This window comes from Genypterus blacodes, unplaced genomic scaffold (genome assembly GCF_046128005.1).
Source record: "Genypterus blacodes isolate CSIRO-AG114 ecotype Tasmania unplaced genomic scaffold, CSIRO-AGI_Gbla_v1 ptg000008l_1, whole genome shotgun sequence".
NCBI lineage: Eukaryota > Metazoa > Chordata > Actinopteri > Ophidiiformes > Ophidiidae > Genypterus > Genypterus blacodes.
The window spans coordinates 2,028,803-2,053,252 of record NW_027466822.1 but is presented as its reverse complement, the minus strand read 5'-3'; the positions used below and the strand labels follow the sequence as shown (position 1 = coordinate 2,053,252).

General features: G+C 41.6%; 1 protein-coding gene across 1 annotated transcript in view; it reads left to right on the top strand.

The window, feature by feature from the left end:
* kalrna (kalirin RhoGEF kinase a) overlaps positions 1-24,450 on the top strand; it is an 85,318-nt gene that overhangs the window by 4,732 nt on the left and 56,136 nt on the right. The window contains exons 2-17 of the mRNA XM_076156189.1: positions 12,236-12,310; positions 12,648-12,762; positions 13,944-14,136; positions 14,645-14,818; positions 15,229-15,312; positions 15,402-15,533; positions 15,650-15,772; positions 16,797-16,919; positions 17,021-17,212; positions 17,889-18,020; positions 19,605-19,703; positions 19,827-19,958; positions 21,372-21,494; positions 22,286-22,477; positions 23,415-23,584; positions 23,784-23,958. Coding sequence (XP_076012304.1) covers positions 12,236-12,310; positions 12,648-12,762; positions 13,944-14,136; positions 14,645-14,818; positions 15,229-15,312; positions 15,402-15,533; positions 15,650-15,772; positions 16,797-16,919; positions 17,021-17,212; positions 17,889-18,020; positions 19,605-19,703; positions 19,827-19,958; positions 21,372-21,494; positions 22,286-22,477; positions 23,415-23,584; positions 23,784-23,958 — 2,234 coding nt within the window. The remainder of the gene's footprint in view (positions 1-12,235; positions 12,311-12,647; positions 12,763-13,943; positions 14,137-14,644; positions 14,819-15,228; positions 15,313-15,401; positions 15,534-15,649; positions 15,773-16,796; positions 16,920-17,020; positions 17,213-17,888; positions 18,021-19,604; positions 19,704-19,826; positions 19,959-21,371; positions 21,495-22,285; positions 22,478-23,414; positions 23,585-23,783; positions 23,959-24,450) is intronic.

Genomic DNA, 24,450 nt, shown 5'->3' with positions numbered 1-24,450 from the left:
AGAGTCTCCTGACCAGAGGGGAGAGAGCTTTTGTTCTTGTTGTCTTCAGGCTCTGGAATCACCTCCACATGGACATGAAGTCAGCCAGCAGAGTGAGGTTTAGACCTGTTTATACAGCTACTAAAATACTTTTACCCATGTTTGTGTCTCTCTGAAACAATTGTAATTGCATTCGGTTTTAAGGGATTTGGGAAAAACTTTGTGTATTTTGCTCTATGCTGTATGAATTATACTACATTTCAAACACAACTTTTTGATATGAAATGTAGCAATTTGGAGTGGACAGAAAATCTTTGAGGGAGAGAGTGAAGGCCAAGGACAAGGACGGAAAGCAATGAAATCAGCTAACCATTGAATGACCCGCAAAAATAATGTCAGTTTTGTCAAGCACGCAGGCACGCAGGCACGCAGGCAGCCAGGCAGCCAGGCAGGCACACACACACACACACACACACACACACACACACACACACACACACACACACACACACACACACACACAGGAAAGTACAGGGAGCAAGGCTGTTCAATGTTATGCTAATTAGGAGGTTATAAATAGCCTTTTATTTTGCCTTTTTATCAGGCAGAAGCAGGAAATAACATACACACACATACACACACATACACACACATACACACACGTACACATCCACATCCACACACACATACCTCTACGTATTCAATCAGTGTGTGATCTAATGTGTTTATCAGACAACTGACGCCAGCCGGCTGTCAGCTGTTGCTATGTTGCTCAGTGGCCCGAATGATTATAATTGCAATAATAATAATTCAGCACAACAGCCAGTAATGAAATTAATAGAAATGAAATGTTAAACATGTTGAAGAATCTGTGCACCACATGTTCACGTGTATGCTGTAATGTTGGCTAGTATCTTGTTACAACAGGTGATGCAGAGCAGCTCCTTCCCTTCGCATGCTGGGAGATTAAGTTGACCTTCATACCAAGTGGCCACTGTTATGGCTGTGACATACGGTACCACAAGTGGCTGCTTGTCTGGATTTAACAAAATTTCCATTCCCATTAAAAAAGGCCCTAATTTCCTTAAATTAGGAGTTACATCTACTTACCAGTCTGTCAAAAGCTACAGGTACCATGGTAACCATTAATTCAGCTCATGAAAATAAATGGATCACTCAATCTCCTTGACAAATCTCACATGTAGTTTTAGAAAGTGTGTTTTACTCCCACTTATCACTTATTATTATTAAACCCAGCAATATTTGATACTTTGGTAGGAGAATGAGTGTAAATCAGGGTGAAATATGGGTGAAATGTTTCAGCCGAGGGAGAAAGTACATTTCACCCCAATGAAGAATCTCATGTCTCCTTGGTGATGGACTTAATATTACCCAGATGACTGACTTTGTGCGTCATGTCACTGTGCAGATGGACATTATTAGCCCTATGATAGACCTCATTTCACCCCCAGAGACCCCATTTTACTTTGCTGTTAGACCTCAATTTCAGAGTTCTTTGTCTATATGAAACGAAACTGAACGTTAACCCTTTATTATACGGCGGTTAAAGCATTTAATTGATTTTGGACATAAACAGTACATACACATTACAATGCCACTTTTTTCACTCAGAGTTAACAAGATAATGTAATTAGAAATGTATTCAGGCATGTGTAGGTCATAGTCGAACTCCCCTCACACTCCCATTCCACAACACCTTGTGCATTTTTGGAGAACATCTGTTTGGTGTGGGGGGCGGTTTAAGCATTACAACACTGGCTGCTGTGTTGTTGTTGCGCAACTACAAAATATAACTAATTGCATGCAAAAACCTCTATCCACATTATCGTGTTCCTTATATTATTAATCTTTTTGTCCTGCTCCCACACACATCTTGATACTGACAATATTCCTACTACCAATAAGAATAAGGTTAAGAATAATACAATATATGTGAAAATAAGGCATAGCTGTAGTTGGGTAAACAGTCCTTGTGGTAGTAGTGGTAGTCATGGTAACAGCAGTAGCAGCAAAGTAGAAACAGTAAGCTATTAGTTATAATGTTTTTACAAAGAGTATAATTTATATACAGTATGTATGTAGTGAAGCAGAGTGTACTGTTCCTTTAAATAACAGCTTAGTCCAAGTCAAAGTGAGGAACTTGGGGAGGAGCTACACATCTATTATTGAAGAAAGTGTGTGTGTGTGTGTGATCAGGAACAATGAGATGCTGCTGTTGAGGAGAGATGCAGGGATTCCCTCCCTCTCTCCTTCCATCCCTCCCTACCTCCCTCCATTCTGTCCCTCATTTGCACACTCAGTGTCAAGACCACAGGCAGATGGGTGTGAAGAATAATACGCTTATGTGTGTGTGTGTGTGTGTGTGTGCGTGCACACGCTGTTTGATATCAGGGTGACAGCGAGCAAGAAGCAGTTTAAGTGGATTAGTCCTGATTACTCACCAGTGGACAAACGGGGGGTTGTGGGGTGGTTTACTAGATAAATACAAAGAAATGAATGAAATGATTTCCTCCTCCCCCCACCCCCATGGTCTCCTCCCTCCTAGCTCCTTAAGTGCTTTCTTGCCTTTGCACAGCTGCAACCATATGGTGTGTGTGCTTGTGTTTGTGTGTGTGTGTCACAAGCTAGTTAGTGGTACTAGCTAATAGACCTTGATATCATTAACTGCTGTGGGCAGGTGTTTCTCTTTGTGTGTGCGTGGGCGTGTGTGTGTATGTCTGTGTGTGTGTGTGTGTGTGTGTGTGTGTGTGTGTGTGTGTTTGGGAGAAAGAGAGAGAAGGAGAGAGGGAGGGAGGAACTAAGCTTTCATGCTGATTGACAGAGCAGAACAGAGCTGTTAAAAGCCACAGCCCCTTCAGATTGTTCTGGAAATAAGGAATCGAGCTGTAAATCAATTCCACATCATGATGAAGAACATTTCAGGGCAGTCCACTGCTTCTAACAAACTGGTTTTTAACATTTGACAAGTTTATTTATATAAATTCACGATAAAAACAGACATTTTCTCCATTGTAGCTGGTGATCCTGTGTGCATGTTTAGCAGCAGTGCCGAGAGTGTGTTGTGTGTAGTCATGTGACGCTGCAGTGATCTGTGCTGTGCCCTGATGGGGCCTGCAGAGTGCTGGGAGCTTACAGGAGTTAGTGAATTCATTTACATTTACAGAAGCTACAATTTGTAGTGTTTATTTTTCTAGGGACAAGGAATCCTGACCTGCATTAGACATAATGATTATATATTGTAGTTGAAACAAGGCACAGAAGAAAGGTAATAGGGAGAGTGTGCTTCACCCTGAGTAATGACTTTACCACCCTCTCTCTCTCTCTCTCTCTCTCTCTCTCTCTCTCTCTCTCTCTCTCTCTCTCTCTCTCTCTCTCTTTCAATGTCTCTGTGTGTGTGTGTGCGTGTGTGTGTGTGTGTGTGTGTGTGTGTGTGTGATCGTTCCCAAGTGGCTGGCTGAGCTAAGAGGAGTCTTTGGAGGGAGGCAGATCGCTACACCATGTTTATTGAGCTCTCTCTGTCTCTGCCTGTCTTTATTCTGTATCTTTCTATTCCTCTCACTGTTCCTCTTTCTCCCCCCCCCCTCGTCTGTGTCATTAACTCTGGCTCTGTCCTTCCATCTGTCTGTCTCATACTCTTTCTGTCTCTCTGTCCGTCCCTCTCTCTCTGTTTCTCTTTCATTAAATCCTTTCTCACACTGGATTAAAAGAAGAGCAAGAAGGGAAAAAAAGTCTACGAAGCTGATAAATTATCAAAATCTGTAAACTACAAATGAAATGTACGGTATTTATCCTATATTGACATATCATATACTGACTGATAATTCAGTTTAATCAGAAAGGAAACAGGAACATAGACTAATAACGATCAGTGGTGACAGAGATGCAGAATTGTACTTTGGAGTGATGTTGTAGTGCTCCTAGTAGAACATACACACTGTGTATGTGTTTGTATGTGTATGTATGTGTGTGTGTGTGTGTGTGTGTGTGTGTGTGTGTGTGTGTGTGTGTGTGTGTGTGTGTGTGTGTGTGTGTGTGTGTGTGTCTGTGAGAGAGAGAGAGAGGAGGCTGGATATCAAGTCCTGATTTATATCCGAGTCTAAAAATCTAACAAAGATCTCAGAATATGTTTGGAAACTATATTCTACTGCCAACGTTATTCTTCTGTGGAGCATCAGCAAAATCAGCTCTTTGATGGCAGTGGATAATGACATGCATTTGTTCCATATTTATTGAAATTGGAGTATCACATCATAATTATTATAAGTTATAAAATCATCTGACTGAGCACTGATGAATGGGAGGTGGAGGAGCCAGGGTTGATGCTACGTACATCTTCAATAGCCACAAGTGTGCTTCCAGTGCTTTCAGCAGGGTCAGAGTGCCTTGTTGTCCTGGATGCTACAGTATAAGAGTGTACAATATCTTTGCTGATAGAAATAGCAATGAGGTTTGGGAGGTTTCCTGTGAATGTGTTTCTCCCAAAATTCTCTATGGTTCAAGTCTCAGCATGATTATAATCTCCCCGTCAGACCTACAGATCGCCAGCGCAAATTTGGAAGCAAAGCGCACCGGAAGTGGAAGTGACAAGCTCTTCATCTCTCCCATCATCTTCCTCTGATGATGCTGACGACCAGCTGAGGCGCCATCCACACAATGCGTTTGAACGCTGACTAACAATAGATGATAATTAACGGAACGCTGACGAAGGAGGGATGTCAGAGCTGACAGTAGGCCTAATGGAAGCACATTCATAGCAGACATTTAATGCCTGATGTCTTTTATGTATTCATATTCATAGACATATTGTGGGCATGTTGTTGATTTCAGAAGATAGGAACCCACAGCAAAAGAGAAAGAAAGCAGCATTAATCTGAACAAATAATATGCATACAGAAGTTCCAGCTGCAGCTGCAACTAATATCCATGAATCAAATCAGCGTTATATGTTATAGTTATCACAGTATTAGTTTATATGCTGTGGTTTGATCTGCACTTGTGTGTGAATGAGAAGCAGAGATGATTGGAAACACTCCAATCTAATCACATTTGGCTTTATGCAGGCAAGACACACTGCTCGGGTGTGAGTGTGTGTGTGGAACCGTGTGACTTTCATTTTCATGAAAGTTCTGTTCAGTTTCCATACAGGCAGAATGAGTGAAGCAGCTGGGATTCATTCACACACATCCCCAAAGAGAGAGAAAGAGAGAGAGAGAGATTAATTATACTGTAGGTTTTTTTCTTGCATCTATCATATGGGGTTTTACGTTGATCATTTTGGTAAAATCAGTCGTCTGGTCTTACTTGTTTGGACTGCTTCTCTTTTAAACATGACTGTGTTGCCGGACGTGAACCGTTGAGTGCTATTCCTGAATGACATCAGACTAAATTTCAACCTGGAAATCAAAGTCAGAATTACATTAGTGACTTCCTCCAGACGGTGTGTGTGTGTGTGTGAGAGAGAGAGGGAGTTCTTGCAAGCGTGTGTGTGCCCACGTGCATATGGATGCATGTTTTGTGCTGAGTCAGCATGCTCCAGATGGAATCTCTCCATGTGGTTGTAACAAAGTGCCAATGACGTCATCACACCCAAAGTGAACATTTGATTTGATTGGTTTGTGTTGAATGACTCAGTGCTGATGAGAGAGACAGACAGGCAGAGACAGAGACATGTACACGGAGGGAGAGAGACACAGACAGTCAGACCGCACTGTGTGGTCTGTGTGGTAGCACTGATGGACATAGTTTACCTCCACAGGGCAAAATGGAGCCAAAAACATTAAAGTCTGTGTGTGTGTGTGTGTGTGTGTGTGTGTGTGACTAAATTATTCATATTCAGTATAGTTCTGTTAGTTGAGGTGAAACAGCAAGGTTTAGCTGATCAGGTGTGTCCAGAGCAGCGAGAGATTCTCCCGACCTAGGACTGAGAGCTGAGGTGATGGCGCCCCCTGTTTTCCCACAGTTTCCTCTCTGCACCTCACGTGTCCAACCTGCCTTATCTGTAGCATCTTTTCTGTGACTTATGGAAGCTCCTTTTTTTATATTGTTGGAAATTCTCCTAATTCCTGACACACCCATGATGACCTACAGCATATACTGTATATGTAAAGTATGTTCCATTAAGTGACCGACTGGCTTTGTTGGGGCCCAGAGCTGTAGAGCATCACAAGCTTTAACACAAATACGGCTGTACTTAAGTTTCTTTACCATTTCGGCACAAAATGCTGCATAAATGAGCAGATGCAATGTTTATTCAATGACTGCTTTGGCACATTTACAGGCTAATTACATTGGACATTAGACATGATTCTCATAGGATTCAGTAATTCATGGTGATGAGTGTAATGTTGTGTAATGGGACATGACTTTACGTTCATTATCCTGTTCTTGTTCCTGTTCCCCAAGCACTGTCAGCGTCTAGGGCCCTGATTGTTTTAGCACTCAATTGTGCCCACAAGGTATATTAAAGTGATTCTATGTTTTACCGGATATACATGAAGTGCTGATTAGTGTGAGTGTCAGGAGAGTCCATCAAGTGAGAAAATACATGTGGAGGTGTTTTACTCCCATTATAACATTTATATGCCTGAATAAATCAGTCAATTTCGCAGATTTAATTATATTATGGTGTTTACATGGCATTGAAATTGATTTATGGCCTTAAATACAGTACAATCAAACAACAAAAAAGAGTCTGGCTAGAACTAACACCACTCAATTATTCATGTGTGAATTACATGGGTGAGGTATTTCTAACTTGTGTTCACCCACAAGACTACGTACTTGAACAAGAGTGTGAGGGGATATCTACACTAATCTGCGCTTTTGAAAACTCTGTTTGGGTGTGAAACTGATCTTCGTCCCTGCTGGCGTTGGAGCAGCATGTTAGAGGAGTTGACCGCCCACACAACTACGCCTGAAAACACATCATGCCTCTCCTGCTTGTACGCAGGCGACACACCGGGTCAGTCCAGGCCGGGTCTAAAATGGCTCCTCTTGGTACGGTTGATGACGCCACTGAGCTTGTCGTGATCCACACCACAGCAGCTGTGATTGTAAAATAGTTTGTCTTTTGTGCTTGTGTGTTACATAAAGCTTCATCAAGCAAACATCGAATTAGAGAGTTAAGAGAACGGATGTCGTGGTTTTGTGACGTCAGTGTTTTTAAAAAGCTCTCCTTCCACTCTGAAGAGCGTTGTTGACCAATATTCAGCCCAAACCTATGCTTTATCTGAGAACATATCATTGTAATATATCAGCGCATGTCAATGGATTGTTCTCACATTTAGACGTATACCTCTGTGATAAAACTTGAGATCTAACAGCTGGTTTTTGCAGCTGTTGCTAAGGAACAGACATGTCACCTGTTGCTTTCTACGGATATTTAAGCGTGAACACATGGTCTGGTTGTGTGTGTGTGTGTGTGTGTGTGTGTGTGTCTGTCTGTCTGTCTGTCTGTCTGTCTGTCTGTCTGTCTGTCTGTCTGTCTGTCTGTGTGTGTGCGTGTGGGTCCATAACAAAAGATTTTTGGTGGTTTGAATGTAATGCATGTCAATACTGAAATGATTGCATTGCTGGTAAAAGCAGATGAATGTGGAATTGGGAAAGTGGTATTTCCTAGTTTCATGATTCAGATCACATTCATTCATTTATTCAGAACATAGATCATATTGAACTCTTATTGCTCATACACCTTTGTGTCTTCTCCCTCCATGTTCACACCTAAAATATCAGGTAGAATTCATCCGAGAGGCTCACCACAAGACAGCTTCATATTTTTTAAATGTATATGAATATACATATACATATAGCGAGAGAGAGAGAGCGAGAGAGAGAGAGAGAAAGAGGGACAGATGTCTTTCTCTACATTTCATAAGATGGAATAGAAAGTCAAATAAGATGTCAGATTTGTGATGCGATTCAGTGGCCACAGTGAATGTAACACTATGCCACCATTTTAAAGTGGAAACATTTGACCGCCACTTCCACTGCATTATGGATACATAATGAACCCATAATGCAGTGGGAGTGTGTGTGTGTGTGTGTGTGTGTGTGTGTGTGTGTGCATGTTTATAATGGCAGTGTTAATGGTTCCAGCAGGATGCCTGTCCACCTTTAACCTCTACATGTCTGGAAAATTTGACCGTAGAGCATGTCTCCTTCTGCATGTGGTTGTGTGTGCACGTTCTGACCTTGCTCTTGTTGCTATAAGAATAGACAGTGACTAAATGGAATGTGCGCACACACACACACACACACACACACACACACACACACACACACACACACACACACACACACACACACACACACACACACACAATACTCACACAGTTTCCCTTACAAACTGTACCCATCGACATCACTTCCTGACTGAGCGAACTTGCTGTTACAAAAGAAATGCAAAGTCAGGCAGGAGCTGTGTGTGAGATTTCTTTGCTTTTAGTTCTCCCTTTCTATTGTCTGCTTTGTTTTTGAATTTGTACCTTCATGCCATATAATAGTAAAGTCAAGTGGTGCCCTTAATGCACTGTAGAGTTACCATTTCTTCCATGTCTAGTCGAAATCAAGGTAGCTCCCAATTATGTGCACCCCAGTTATAATTAACATGTGATGCATTCAAGTGTTGTTGTTAAATAATAATACATAATAAATCCAAAAGTATGCTCAGTGAAAGCAATTTTTGACCAGAATAGAATCTGAGCCATTTTAAGGGTGATACTGTTGTTTATGTGTTAGTGCCGAGTTAGCTTTCTTTAGTTAAGCACTAAAGCTCAGCAGCTCTTTTGTGAATTCAGAGAGGCACTATTTCACCTGTTTGTTTGTGTGTGTGTATGCGTGTGTGTATGAGTGTGCTATTCCTTGTACTGACTCACTGACCTCGTCATCCATCTCTAAAGTTCTTAAAGATTTCTGTGAAAAACATCATTAGGCCATGGTTGAGATTATGCCACAAATTGATACTTCTAATGTCACCCATGATATGAAGGAACAAGTGAACAGCCAGTAGATATGATCAAAGCACAGAGAGCTATCAGCATTTGCCTTTATTATTACTAAAGGTTTATACTTTGACCAGAGGGCGCTGTAAACAGAGAGACGATCCCAGACAGTCTGATGCTTAGACTCCAGCCTGTGTGTGTGTGTGGACTGAAGCAGGATTAATTTGAATTCATGACTTTCCCCATGACTGGCATATCAATGAGACTTGAGCCAGACAGGGAGACATTTCTGGGCCGTCACTCATTCATGCTCGTTAGCAGGTTAAACTTCATGCTAACACGGCGCTGCAGGCTGAGGAGTAACTTGTTCTCCCGGTCGCCTAGCAACGGCTGTCTGAAGCTGAAAACCGCCTAAATACTGAATTCAGCGGAGGATGGTAGTACAATTAAGTCTGGGCAGGATGCAAATGCAAAGTGATTTTATTTAACTGTTAACTCAAAAGACACTAACAAAATGAAGGTGAACCACAATAAGCAAGAAGGAGAAGAAGAAGAGGAAGAAGAGGAAGAAACCACAACATCTCACTAAGACTTATGCCCCTTTCACACTAACACGAACAACATTTAAAACACATCTTCTGTTTGGCCTTGCGTCTGCACCAACCTTTGTTAACGGAGCTTTATGAAAGTGTTTTTGAAAGACGCTAGCTCATCATTTCAGTGTGGATGGTGAAGCCAGCAGGGCTTTTCAAAAACGCTGATGTCACACAGCCACAACAGAGCTGGATATTGTGATCACTTACAAATTCAGCTTTATGTAACACACAAGCACAAAAGACAAAGTGCTTTACAATCGCAGCTGCTGTGGTGAATCTTGCGACGAGCTCAGTGGTGTTACCAACCACATAAAGAGCGGCCATTTTAGACCCAGTCTGGATGGAGCAGTGACTCGCTGTCCCGTCTGACTGTCGTCTGTGCCCAACCAGGTGGGGAATTCCTAGCATTATTGTGTTCAATGCGTTAGAGTTTTCAAAAGTATCCGCCAATTACTGGAGAGGCTGGTGATTAGGAATCCAATAATGCAGTGCAGTGTGTTTGAGAGAATGACATGACATTACATCCAGCAGGTTTTCTGTTCCGCCATGTAGCTAATTGCTTTCACCTGGTTTCTCCTGGCAACTTGGAATACCAGGAATACCACACCAGAAAGCAATTCAGTGATTCCATCTAAAATAGGAAAGCCGCTGGAGTCACGTAAGACTACTTTGGACCCAAAATCAGTAGACAGGTTTGCTGCTAACTGCTAACTAGCCAGTTTGCTGCTGTTGCTCACATTCGCTTACCTCCTTTTTCAAAACAAAGCCAGAATCAAAATGTTTGTAGCCTTATATTTTTAACAAAAGAGAATGCAGGGAACAGGAAATTAACTTCCACCCAAACAGGAAACAAAACACAGGCTGTTTATAACAGGACAGCCAATCACACGGAAGGCTCCGGATTTTGAACCTGGACAAAGGCTGTGATATAAACTAGATTCAGTGAGGGACTGGTGATCCCCTCTTGTGTCTTTAACAAGCTGGAAAATCGCTGTCCAACAGAGCTGTTTAACATTGACTGAAATGTAATTGATTGACAATTGTAATATAATGTAATAAATGATTGTCATTGAAGCCACACACAGACAGATTCCATCAGCATACCAATCACTAGCAGGCGTTTCAGTTGACTTCAGGGTGGAGGTGGTGGTGTGTGTGTACATGTGTGGATACATATGTGAGACAGAGGAAGAGACACAGAGAGGTAGAGTGGGAGAAAGAGAGAGAGAGAGAGAGAGAGAGAGAGAGAGAGAGAGAGAGAGAGAGAGAGAGAGAGAGAGAGAGAGAGAGTTCATTTGGTCCAGTATGTTTTGCCGCCATATGCTGGTGTAATCACTTACTACTGCACACACACACACACACACTCTCACACACACACACACATATATATATGCACACGTGATGAAGAAAACATGTGCTCTGGATCAAAGGGTTTTTTGTTGTAGAGAGAAAAATCAAGAGAAGATACATTGACTGCTTGACCATCTGAGCTCAGTTTGTATTGTTTTAAATGTGTTTTCATACAACTAACTATTCACACACAGACTGAGCTTAATTATGCTATATTGAATATAACATGTAGTGCTAACAGGATAGAAAACTTAAGTGTAAGTAATTATTGGCATAGTGAGGCATAATGAATAGATAAGTGTGTGCCTCACTGCTGTTTACGCTGGAATTCTGGTGTCTTGCAGGTCACTTGTAGAACCTTCAGCAGACTGTAACACCTGGGGGGAAAAACATATCCTAAAGTCATAGTGTCATGTCCCAGGGGATTACTTTCTCTGTGTTGGTTGTTTGTGTCTGTTGGGTTGCAGGTGCGGTGTACCTGTCCTCATTGTTAATGCATGGCACCAATCATTCCCAGTTTGGTTTGACTTTGGTTAATGATCTCAGTTATTCTGGTATTTCAGTAGGTGCACAGATATTGTTAGACAAACAAAATGCTACTACTCAGCACTTAAACTTGTTAGAATTAAGGTTTGTTCCCACTCCCATTGCATTTGTTATAAGTAGGCTTTGGCCTCACTTGCACCTCATCTACATACAGCTGCGGAATTTTACCTGAGCTCTAAACCTTAGTGCAGCTAGACACATTGTTTACTTCATAAGGTGTTTGTAGAGCAGGGAGAGATAGCAAATATGTGTGTCCAACATGAATGTCTCTCTCTCACTGTTTGCTATATTTTGCCAATTAAGCATTCCCCCTGTGAAATGTTCTTGAAGTGTGTTCGTGCGTGCATGCGTTTGTGTGTGTGTTTGTATCACACACAGCAGGAGATGCTCATTGGGCTTGTTCTCTGCTGAGAGAGAGAAACAGAGAATAGGTGGATTGGTAGAGAGAGAGTCTGAATACAAGCCAGAAAGAGAGATTTCATAAGCTGACAGATGGATGAGCAGATGAAGAGCAAGATCTGCAGACTGCTGCTTTTGCTCTGCTAATAGTACCACTGAACAATTCTTGAACACGTTTTAAAGGTGTAAAACACTAACAGTGTACATTCCAAGGTTGATAGTACATGAGAAGATACTGCAGGTTTGTGAAAACTGTAAAAGCAAAACATTCAAGGGTTCATTCTATGTGGAATGTTGATCTGATAAATTCTTGCTCTTTCTTTCTTTCTTTCTTTCTTTCTTTCTTTCTTTCTTTCTTTCTTTCTTTCTTTCTTTCTTTTTCTCACTCTACATGCTGATCTGCAGGTTCCTTTAGGACTGATGGGATCAAAGCATCAGATGTTCTTTCTGTATTGAAGGAGAAGATTGCCTTTGTATCAGGTAAGTCAGTGTCAGTCAGAGCTGAAGTTGTGTCACAGCCACTAACATGGTCACTGAAGTGTTGTCTGACCCGGTGAAGTTGTTTGTAGTGGTGTCAGATACAATTAAATCGTGTCAGTCAGCGAAGTTGTGTTAGCGTTAGTAAAGTTGTGCCATAGTCTGTAGAGTCCTGTTAGAGTCAGTGAAGTGTTAGCGTTGTAAAGTTGCGTCAGAGTCAGTGAAGAAGTTTCAAAATCATTGGATTCGTGTCAGTGAAAGAGTGTATGCGTTGGCTGTTGTTGAAGTTGAAGTTGTTTGAAGTCATGCCAGAGTAATTTTGTTTGTGTGTGTGCAACAGGTGGGCGGGATAAGAGAGGAGGTCCGATCTTAACATTTCCTCCGAGGAGCAACCATGACCGAATAAAACAGGAAGACCTGAGGAGACTGGTCACCTACCTGTCTACTGTGCCCAGGTACGGCAAACACACATACACACACACACACGCACACACACACCCACACACACACACACACACACACACACACACACACACACACACACACACACACACAGCCATATAAAGACGCATTCTGCTATTGAAGGCAGAAATGATTAAGACCACAGGAAGGAAAGCTCTCTCACGGCCGGTCGTCAGCTTAGACTGAGGGACAACAAAGAGACCCTGATCAGAGAACCTATGACCTGACTATAAGGAACACAAAGCACTGAGAAATCTCACAAGGGGTCTTTGTTTTGGATATCACGATAAATGAAGGGGAGAATTTACAAAATTGATCCTCGAACAATCTAAATGTTTTATTGAAAGTTAAATGAGGCACGTTTGTTATTGTGAACGAATATTGCCTTAATATTGCCTTAAAAAGGTTTGCTTCTCTCATCCTGTGATTTTGACATGGCATTTAGCTTTCATGAGAGAAAAGATCATTCAGTCAAACCTTATTATTGCCTGAACTTTTGGTAGCCATCCAAACAAGTAACAAAAGACTTATGTTCAAATATTTTGTCCATCAGGTTAAAAAAAAAAGAAAAAATATTGTTTGTTACCAGTGTCATTGCTGTACATCTCACTTTTCAGACATGAACCTTTGCTTGAGTGCTTTCCATTTGCAACGTAAGACATTGCCACAGTTCAGCATGTTCTTGCAGCTCTTGATACACTATGTTGTGCATTAAAATATGCCTGAACTGAGTCAAAAAAGTACATGTACATTATGTGAAATAAATTCATACAAAGGATAAAGGGGAAGGTAAACTGGCAAGTATCAGCTTGAGTGTCCGTGAAGTGTTTCAGTGCTGTCCACTCGAATCAAATGCTCCCTTCTTCTCCACCATCACAGCACCAGACGAAGAGAAGTGTTCAATTTGCATCAGCATGAATGGAGGCTATGTTCAGTGTAGACAGCAAAGCCTTATCATAGGATGCTACAGAACACAAACTGATCAATAATCCCTCACACATCCGGTGTAACTACCAGGCTCTGTCAGTGGTTCTGTAAATCTGTTAGATTCTATACAGGCTTAAATCAGTCCAAAACCTTTAGAAAATTCCTGATTCCTTCTCTTTCATTTGGGATGATAAGATCACCTTGTTATTGATGTCCGTGGTCTCTCTGTCTGTGTGTTGTTGTGCAGTGAGGATGTATGTAAGCGTGGTTTCACAGTCATCATTGACATGCGCGGCTCGAAGTGGGATCTGATCAAGCCTCTGCTGAAGACGCTGCAGGAGGTTTTCCCGGCAGAGATCTGCGTGGCACTCATCATCAAACCGGACAACTTCTGGCAGAAACAGAAGACCAACTTTGGCAGTGCGAAGTTCACCTTTGAGGTCTTTTAACTTTTTGGCTGTTTATTTGGTCCATAGTTGTGTATTACATTTTTGTAGTCTGTTGTTCAGCAGGTTGTTTAGAGGAATTGCAACGTCGACTCTGAATATGCAAGATGGCTGCCACTTGGATCTTGTTTTAAGCTTTGCAGAGGCATATGTTCTAGAATTACCACTAATCCTTTGGATGGTGCAGCAGTTACAGACATTGTGGGGCAGCAACGTCATTTTTGTCACATCAGCAGTGCTGTAACCAGCGAAAAAAACAACAGATATGGCAAGCAGACTGAGTACGGCAGACTCTGTTTAATGCCCTCATGCACTATCCTCCAGATTGACACAGGCCCCTTTTACATTGTGCATTAACATCTCTTCTCCTTATCTGGAGGCTGTCTGCATTCACTACACTACACTCATAAAGTAATTGTAGTTAACATCAATTATGAAGAATGATGTAGTATGTAAAGTTTGAGTTCAGGAGTTCTCCAGTGTTTGTGTTGATGCATTGCAGACCAGCATGGTGTCAGTGGAAGGTCTGGCCAAACTGGTGGATCCCTCACAGCTCACTGATGACTTTGAAGGTTCTCTTGACTACAACCACGAGGAGTGGATGGAGCTAAGAGTCTCATTGGAGGACTTCATTTCCAACGCTGTCCACCTGCTGTCCAGGCTGGAGGATCTGCAGGTGAGGAGTGGATGATTCACAGCATTAAAGGAGCTCTTCACCCCAAAATGACATAGTTTACAGCAGATCTCACAATTATTTCTAGCGGAGTCAAGTCTTGGCCCTTTTTACAATTTACATTAAAAAGCATCAATCACCTATGATGTGGTTGGGCATGCATTCAGATTTAATTCTTGAATTCTGTGAGCATTTACATCTTAAGCTAATATACATTTATACATACATATTATAATTTAAAGCTGGAAAAGTTTGTAACTTGTGACTTCTTCAAACAAAGCAATGACCACTACAATGCAATGCACATCTAATGAACCATTTACATTGACGATATTCACTTGTTTCATTCATACATTCTTAAATGTATGAATGTTTGGATGGTGCAGAATGTTGTGATGTGCTCTGTGTTCCAGGAGCATCTGTCCAAGAAGGACTTCCCAGCAGATGTGGAGGGATCTCGCCGGCTGATAGATGAGCACACGCAGTTAAAGAAGAAGGTGTGAGAGCAACTGTCACAGCAGTCAGAGGCAAAGAGTTTTCTTTAACTTTAACTAAGTGCCCTTCTCCTGTGCTTGTCCTCTTCTAGGTTCTAAAGGCGCCCGTGGAGGAGTTGGACCAGGAGGGCCAGAGGTTGCTGCAGTGTATTAGATCTAGTGACGGTTTCTCAGGGAGAAACTGCATCTCTGGCTCTGCAGACTTTCAGAGCCTGGTGCCCAAGGTAACACACTTGTACACTTGTTTTGTCATTTTCAAAGACGAGCATCTATCTGCATTTAACGCATGTCTAGTTGAGTTTCATTGCAGATGAACAGATGGCTGCCATGTGTTTTTCAGGTGGCCAGTCTGTTGGATAAACTTCACTCCACCAGGCAGCATATCCACCAGACGTGGCACATCAGGAAGCTGAAGCTGGACCAGTGCTTCCAACTCCGGCTGTTTGAACAGGATGCTGAGAAGGTGAGCCACCCCTGAGCCTCACTGAACAACGGACATGAGCGCAAAGGCTGCACAATAAAATATCCTGGGGCAATAAGAAAATGTATTTCTGAAGTAACGTGTGTGATCCACCGTGTGTTGAGTTCAGCTGGATTGCATGCCAGCAGCTGCTTCAAGTACTCCAGTGAAGCTGTCCTGCTTCAAGCCGTACTGGTTTCATTGGCTTTTACTGTGTAGCGGTAGCAGGTGTGTAATACTCACACACATCAGAACCCGTACCCCCATCAAGGCTGAGCAAAGCCTGATATGTCTTTTGCTCTTTTTTTTCTTTCTGTCCTTTTGGAGTTTCTGCGCTGTAGCAGAGTGAATAAGATCTTTGTTCACCCACTCAGAAGAAGACAGGGGCAGTGAAGCCAGTGGAACATCAGTGATTAGCTGTGGTGGTGTGGGAATGTTTGGATTCCATTCTTCATCAACATGCAAACACGCAAAGCTGCTCGAACACCTTCATTCCAACATGTTAACTGGAAACGTAATGTTTCCTGTCACAGCAGCCTTGACAAAGTGGAGTTTTATTTTTCAGCTAGTTCATTATTGCTAAAATAGTATCTAGTCAATATATATGATCAGGGTACATAAGGCTTGCAGGTACTCATGCCTGGCCTCAAATATGCTAATCAAAGTATGTCATGAATACAAGTCTGCTGTCAATCAACTCATATTTGCACATCGGGCAACAAAGATAGAGAAATTGATCTGTAACTCTCCGTCTTTCCCTCTTCCCCTTGTCACCCTCCTCTGTCTCTCTCACTCTCTTGTTACTCTAATAACACCAATGTTGAATTTCACACTTCTCTGTTTGAAGCTTAATGTGCATGTAAACATGCACAGTAAATGTCTCATATCTATCATCAGGCAAGGTCAGATTTTATGACACTGCTGCTTGTTATTGATGCTCTCAGTCTCTAGCTTTTGGTTTTCAAAGGCGGTACAGAAAGTGTTAGTTCTGTCATTAATCTTGCTGTTTGGTATTTGGTACTTGCAGATGTTTGACTGGATCCGTCACAATAAGGAGTTGTTCCTGCAGAGCCACACTGAGATTGGCAGAGGTTACCAACACGCCATAGAGCTGCAGACTCAACATAACCACTTTGCCATGAACTCCATGGTACTGTACTGTACATTTAACCCTTATATCCCTGTGACTTATTCACTGTTACATATTCACAGTTTTAAAATAACCACAATCTCATGATTTTGTATTCCCAGAATGCCTACGTGAACATCAACAGGATCATGTCGGTAGCAACCCGCCTTGCCGAGGCCGGACACTACGCCTCCACACAGATCAAACAGATCTCAGGTCAGCTCGACCAGGACTGGAAGAGTTTTGCTGCAGCGCTGGACGAACGCTCCACTATCCTCGCCATGTCGTCCGTCTTCCACCAAAAGGCAGAACAGGTCAGGATATTACAACACTACTACTACTACTACTGCTTCATGTTTCAGGTTTCAAGTTAATTTGTCAAGTGCAGAGTAAAACACAGGGTTGTTCTGTGCAGTGAAATTCTTGTGACATGACAAGACAACATAGTGATAATTGTGCATAAAAATTGCAGTCCAGACTGTAAACAGCTGCTGCAACTACTATTACTACTACTACTACTACTTCTGCTAATAATGAATGAAAACACTGGAGAGATATAAATTCTCCACACCTTTACCCAGAACATCTGCACCCAGAAGGGTTGGTTGACAAATGAGCTGGAGAAAGATGGATGGATACTGAAAGAGCTTAAAGGAAACAGTAGAGAGGAAAGACATTGGCAGGGGAGCAGAAGTGCACAAGAGAAGATAGGGAGTTGGAGGAAAGAGATGAAATTATAAAGAACCGGGAAAAAGCCAAGATCAACAACCCAGCAAGTGTCACCCAGAGACTTTAATAGTCATTACACACCTCATACAGTGTTGAAGTGTTGGATTAAAACAAGCTGTATAAAGTACTACTTGTCTTCTGTCTGCGTTTCCTTTTCCTGTATGCGAAACACTAAAGCTTGACACAGCATGGTGGAGTTCTATTTCTCATTTTGTCTGAGAAATTAATCTACAACTTTCTGTGTCTGTGTCGGTTCACCAGTTCCTGTCTGAGGTGGACGCCTGGTGTAAGGTCTGCAGCGAGGGCGGGCTACCGTCCGAGATGCAGGAGCTGGAACTTGCCATCCACCGGCACCAGAGTCTGTATGAGCAGGTCACCCAGGCTTACACGGAGGTAAGGGTCATGCGGGTTGTGGGTCATTGGCAAACCCGAAACTGGTAACAGATGTACCAGTTAGTACCAGTTGTTCTTACCCTCTCTGCTCCTGTATGTTTCTGATCATTTGCATATAGGATTAGATATGGTTAAAAAACACACATATTTAAAAGACATATGTCAACAGGCATGTTGTTGGAGAGCTGTCTCGGGTTATCCATACAGATTGGGGGTAGTTCATGAATCACAGCGCTAACATGTGGTTAAGGGGAAAGTTGCATCAAGCTACCATGTTTCTAGCTTTTTGTAGCATTAGCGCTGAAAGTTGCCCACTCATTTGATTAACCAGTGTCTGTGAATAGGAAAATGTATCTAATCCCTCAAACATTATAGTGGAGCTGTTCTCCTCATCTAATCTAAGTTTGCAACGTGAGCCTATGAATGAGGACGGTTAAGTTCAGCCTCTCACACAGACAGCGGTAGCAAAAACCTTCTAGTTTATTTAATACATTTACACAACTTGCCTGTTACTGTGAAAGCTTCAGAGTACTGGCAGCATGTTATTCCTCTTAACCACAGAGAAATGTATAAATATCAGGGTGCTTGCTTGTGTTCTGGATAATTCTTCATTGAAAGAATGGAAAAATGAAAATATGATCTATATGCAGATGATGATGTAATACAGAGCTTAAATGTGAAATGAAGCAGGTTTTCTTTGAAATCGTTGAAATCTCAAGAGTATCAAGGAATTTGAAAATATTTTTCCATCGCAGGAATTGCTTTGGAAAATTTGGAGAATTTGGAAAAGAAAACGTTATTTCCAACGTTACTTCCAGCATCAAAGCTGCCAGCAAACACAACAATCTAACCACACACACAACTTATGTGGACACTTTAAGTTAATGAATTGCATTACCACAATTACTGACAATACCAAAGTATTTAGAAAGGTTGCTTAACTTATTATGACACAGAGAAGTGGTTTGGACTGTAATTGTTCCCTTTGCAGTCTGGAATTCTAGCTTTGGATGAGCTGCTACACTCTTCCTCCAGTTTAAGTTCATCTGTGAAAAGATGCATCCATTCACACACATGCAGCTCTGAGCAGGAGGTGGTATTCTTCATCACATTGCCAATGATGTCCTTTTATGAGTCGCATCAAAGGCAAATGTCTATCATGGTGTCATAATAGACAATAAAGTTGTCTGATTGTGATTCACAGAGACAGAAAGCATCTGACATGCTTTGGTTGATTTAAGGCTATATTAAGCTCTCATTCCTCTCTCTAACTTTTGGTTGTTATCTGATTTGTTTGGGGCAAAGTCTTCGCATCTTCTTTTCTGTAGTGTTCTTTTTCTTTTGTACTGTTTTCCAATGATGACATTTCCATCACAACGTTCAAAACATTTTTCAATTTAGAACTATCTTTGCCTTGTTCCTTCATGCGTTTTAAATTGTAAATTGTCTCAGTGTTTTCAGGGGTCTGGAGTTGATTTTACTGTGTGTTTGCTGCATATCTGCCTGTTTGTCTGTCTCTTTATCTGCCTGTATGTCTGTCCTGTTGTCTCACCCTCCTTTCATCTAGCTTCTCTTTGTTTTCAGGTTAGTCAGGATGGTAAAGCTCTATTGGATGTCCTGCAGAGGCCTCTGAGTCCTGGTAACTCTGAATCACTGACGGCCACCGCCAATTACTCCAAAGCGGTCAGTGGGAAATCACAATCTACTCACTAACAGTGCACAGTGTGGAATAAAACATCAAATAGAGCTGAAGAGAGGATAGGAAAAAATACTTCTTGTATTATTAATCCGGGTTTTATGTTGCAGGTTCACTGCATTCTGGATGTTGTTCATGAAGTTCTGCACCATCAGCGGCGCCTGGAGAACATTTGGCAGCACAGAAAGGTCCGATTGCACCAGAGACTGCAGCTGTGTGTGTTCCAGCAGGACGTCCAACAGGTACTTGCGCACACACACACACGCACAGGCACACATGCACGGATCACTGTTTGTCATATTAAAAATGAGCGTGTGTAATGTAATTTGCTGATGACACTGCATTCCAACAATCTATTAAGTGTGTGCTTGTTGGTGTCAGCTGTCAGTGCTCTTCAGTTGTACACCATGAAAACTGAGGAGGTGATTTTTGATTTTAGGCTGACCTAAGTATGCTGACCCACCGGGATACAGTCCATATATACAGGGAAAGGCTAGAGTGTGCGTACTTCATGCACAAGCCCAGACAGTTTGGACTGAAAAGAGACAAACGTATGTCATTTGTGGAGAGCATGTTGAGTTTTTATTTATTGCAAGTTGGCTCACGTCACCAACACCATATAATGTTGTGTTAAATTCAAAGTAATGTGAATGTGGTGATGTGTATCAAAAGTTGCAATGTAAAACAGAAGTGAGGAAGTTGTGTAGTTTCATTTCACTTCATTTAAAAGATGGTAACATAAATATTTGTACGAACAATGAATAGGAAATATGCTAAAGGCAAAGGAGTGGGATATAACAGATGTTAACTTTAGTTTATATTTGCCTCTTTATTTTTATAGTTACATACCAGGAGAGTGAAGTGGAGAGCAGCTGGGTGTAAAGTGTGTGTTAATTAATCTGTTCACTAAAACTGCAGCAACCCTACCAAAGGCTGTCTACCAGTTGAATGTTATAAAGACAGCAAATCTGGTTGACTTCAAAATCAAAGTTCAGGGTTTTGGCTTTTACACCTATTAATATCTGAAAGGAAGTAAGGAAGTAAATGAAGTCATTAATTAAATTGCAGAAGGTAAAATAAACAGCTTTATTAACCTTCTGAGAGCTGAGAGACATGCAGGCGGTGGGGTGGTAGCAGTCGTCTATAATTCACTGAAACAGTTATACGACTACAGGATGTATGTGACTCCAAAGAGGAAGAGCTTGCAGGACTAAACAGATGAAGAGGGAAAGAGGAAGTGTTGGTTGTGTTGTTGTATTTGGCTCGTTTCGCCGCCCATTCAGAGACGTCCAGCAGCCGCCGTGCTTCGACCTTTGGCAGACCTTTTTAAGTGTCATGTAACACAAGTCCATACATGCTGCGCTTAAAAGGGAACACACCTTCCAATAGCTCCAAGTTCCTGTCCTGAGTGACATCACTAACGGGTGTGTGTTTGTGTGTGTGTGTGTGAGTGAGTGGGTGTCTGTGTGAGTAGGACAGGGTGCAAAAATCCGACAGAAATGTGGAGTTTTCAGGGATTTCAGAGAAGTCAGAGAAGTGATTTCTTTCCAGCATGAATTATCTTTGGATCTCACCTTCTTCGGCCTGCAAAAACAGAAGCTGATAATTGCCCAATGCAAAGACGTGATGATATTGATGTGTTCTCTGTCATTCAGGTGATGGACTGGATAGAAAACCACGGCGAGGCTTTCCTTGGCAAACACACAGGCGTGGGGAAATCCCTCCACAGAGCTCGAGCCCTGCAAAAAAGACACGATGACTTTGAGGACGTGGCTCAGGTCTGTCTGTCCATCTGTCTCTGGTACTCAGTTTACATACAAATATTTACAAGTAAAATAAACTGAATTAAAGTAGAAAATGTCACTTTTTTTCCCCTTGAAATAGTAAGGTTTGTGTTGAAGATTAGGAATTACATTTTATAAAAATATTGATTTGTTCAGCCTTATGCTCATCAACTTTTTGCTGTTGATACAACTCAAATTGTCTGTAGGCCTTGTGAGATTTTTTTGTATATGAAGTCAGATTGAGTGAACAGGCCTGGAAAAAAAGCTGAAAATGGCTCTGGATGTTGCCTTTGGGTTATGTGTTTCAAAATGTGCGGAATATAAAACCTCTGCAACCTGTGTGAGCATCTACACTCGTAAGCCACTTTATTAGGTACACTATTTTTAGCTTTTTATTTTGTTGAAACTGTTAGGGGGGAGCAAACTGTGTTTCCGCCTCATTTACACATAGCTTTGAAATTAAATCTGTGTTACTATTACAAGGTAGTCTGATTTGAGTCACAATTCTTCAGGACGAAAGAATCTGTAGAGCTGGGTAGAGCCCCATCGTCCAATTTGCTCTTATAAGCAGGAATTCTGGCTTCCCTTTAATGTGTACCTGCACCTGGAAAGCTGACAATGACAGTCCACACTCAAAAGTAACTGATTGACGAGGCAGCAAAGAGATAATACACAAGCTTTGATAAAGATCCTGATAATACTGACAGCGGTAAAAAGGATGATGGAGTGCGATAAGTTGATGCTGCTGCTGCTGCTGCTGATGATGTTGATTGCAATGCTTCCAGAACACGTACACTAACGCAGACAAGCTGCTGGAGGCGGCCGAACAGCTCGCTCAGACAGGCGAGTGCGATCCGGAGGAAATATACAAAGCTGCCAGACACCTGGAGGTCCGCATCCAGGATTTTGTTCGCCGGGTTGAGCACAGGAAGTTGCTGCTTGACATGTCAGTGTCTTTTCACACACACACAAAGGAGGTGAGACACAGGCAGGCAACTGATGCTACAATCAGGTTTTATTTTATTACCATATACTGTGGTGGTTGTCTGTCTGTTACAGCGATAACCAAATGTTTTTCAGCAGATTTGATTTTAAAGGTCAAAGTGCAAGGACAAAGTTTTCCTACTACTAATGTGTGGGGAATATGTGTGTATGTATATGTGTTACAATGGTTATTACTTCATATACCAGGATACATTATTCTAGACATTGTGGAGGAGTGTTCTTAGTAATGTGTCAGTGACAATAGGTTAAATTACCATAGAAATGAAAAGATAAACATTAATGTGTAATTTAATGACGATTCAAGAGAGAAGTTTCCTCATAATCTCAGGAAATGCTGTATGTTTTCTCATGCCAACACCGTCTCACTCTAGTGATGATAAAAACTGTCCTGTGAGATTTTCCAATGGTTACATCATCTCATGAATATTTAGGATGGAAAATTGCATAAATATAGTTAAAATGTGTCTTCTATCAGAGCAGTGGTGCGGGTGCAACATCTGAGTGTTGTCTTTCTCAAAAACACAACTCTTTTTTATAAAATGGTAAAAAGCATGTTGCTGTTTCTTTACTCTGCATTCCATGTTACATCAATCAAACTAGTGCTGGGCTAAATTAAAGAATCTGAATAAATAAAGAACGGACACAAAAAGTAAAGACACAAAAAGTAACAATAAGTTTGATTGACATGACTGGGGATGCACACTAAAAATGTGACAATATGAGACATGTTTTTGTGAGAAGAAGTATTAATTAATAGTAGAGATGAGCTTCATAGTTAGTCGTACCAACTACAGCTCAGCATCTCCAACAATAGCTGTGTACCTTGTCTGTCTACGCTCATGGATGGCGAATTAAACTGTCTGTCCGTCGGCCTGCTTTGCTTCCTGTCTCTCTGTCTTGTGTGTCCAGCTGTGGTCGTGGATGGAGGAGCTACAGAAGCAGCTGTTGGATGACGTGTGCTGTGATTCAGTGGATTCCGTTCAGACTCTGATTCAGCAGTTTCAGCAGCAGCAGACGGCCACACTGGAGGCCACGCTAAATGTGATTAAAGAGGGAGAGGAGTTAATGCAGCAGCTCAGGTCTTCATCATTATCATATTCATATTCAGAACCATGTTTAAAATGGCCAGACACCCATTTCAGATTATTAATAATAATCAAATGAATGTATATAGCAGCTCAAGTAAAACATTGATATTCTGAATTGTATGTCTACATAAACATAAATACACAAACATATGATTTATTATATTAATTTTTGGGATGTGTTTATCTTCAGAGATGCAGCAATGTCAACCAATAAGATGCCACACTGCAGTTCCATCGCCCACATCCAAGGAGTGTTGCAGCAGCTCGATGAGGCCCAGGGCCAAATGGAGGAGCTTTTCCATGAGCGCAAAATCAAATTGGACATCTTCCTGCAACTACGCATCTTTGAGCAGTACACCATAGAGGTAATAGTGTGTGTGTGTGTGTGTGTGTGTGTTTGTAATGTCAAACACTTGTGCAACTACACCTGCAACTGAAGCTGAGCGAGACCAGCTGTGGAGTACATCAGGGCTATGTACCGGCTCCTTTGCTTGTTTCAGCAATCATCATTTTCTCATTCATTTTACTCAGTCAACAGATAAGCCAGGTTTATAGTTGGCCTTAACCTGATATGGGTCCAACCAATCGCTACGCAACTGATGTGGCATATATACTGTACGTGCTTGTGTACTTTATGTCAAAATGTTGGATTTAACACTATAATCCACTTGAGGATTCTTTTTGATCTCTTTGTTTCTGTAACAATTACGTTTTTATAGGTAATTGGTTAACTCAGCACACAACTCTTTCCAGTTTCTCAGTCCAAGGTATTGGGGGGTTAAGGTCCTACTCTCTGGTGTCTAGATGTCCACTTATACCTTGCACTGGTTGGAGATTATGTATTTGATCTAAAAGTC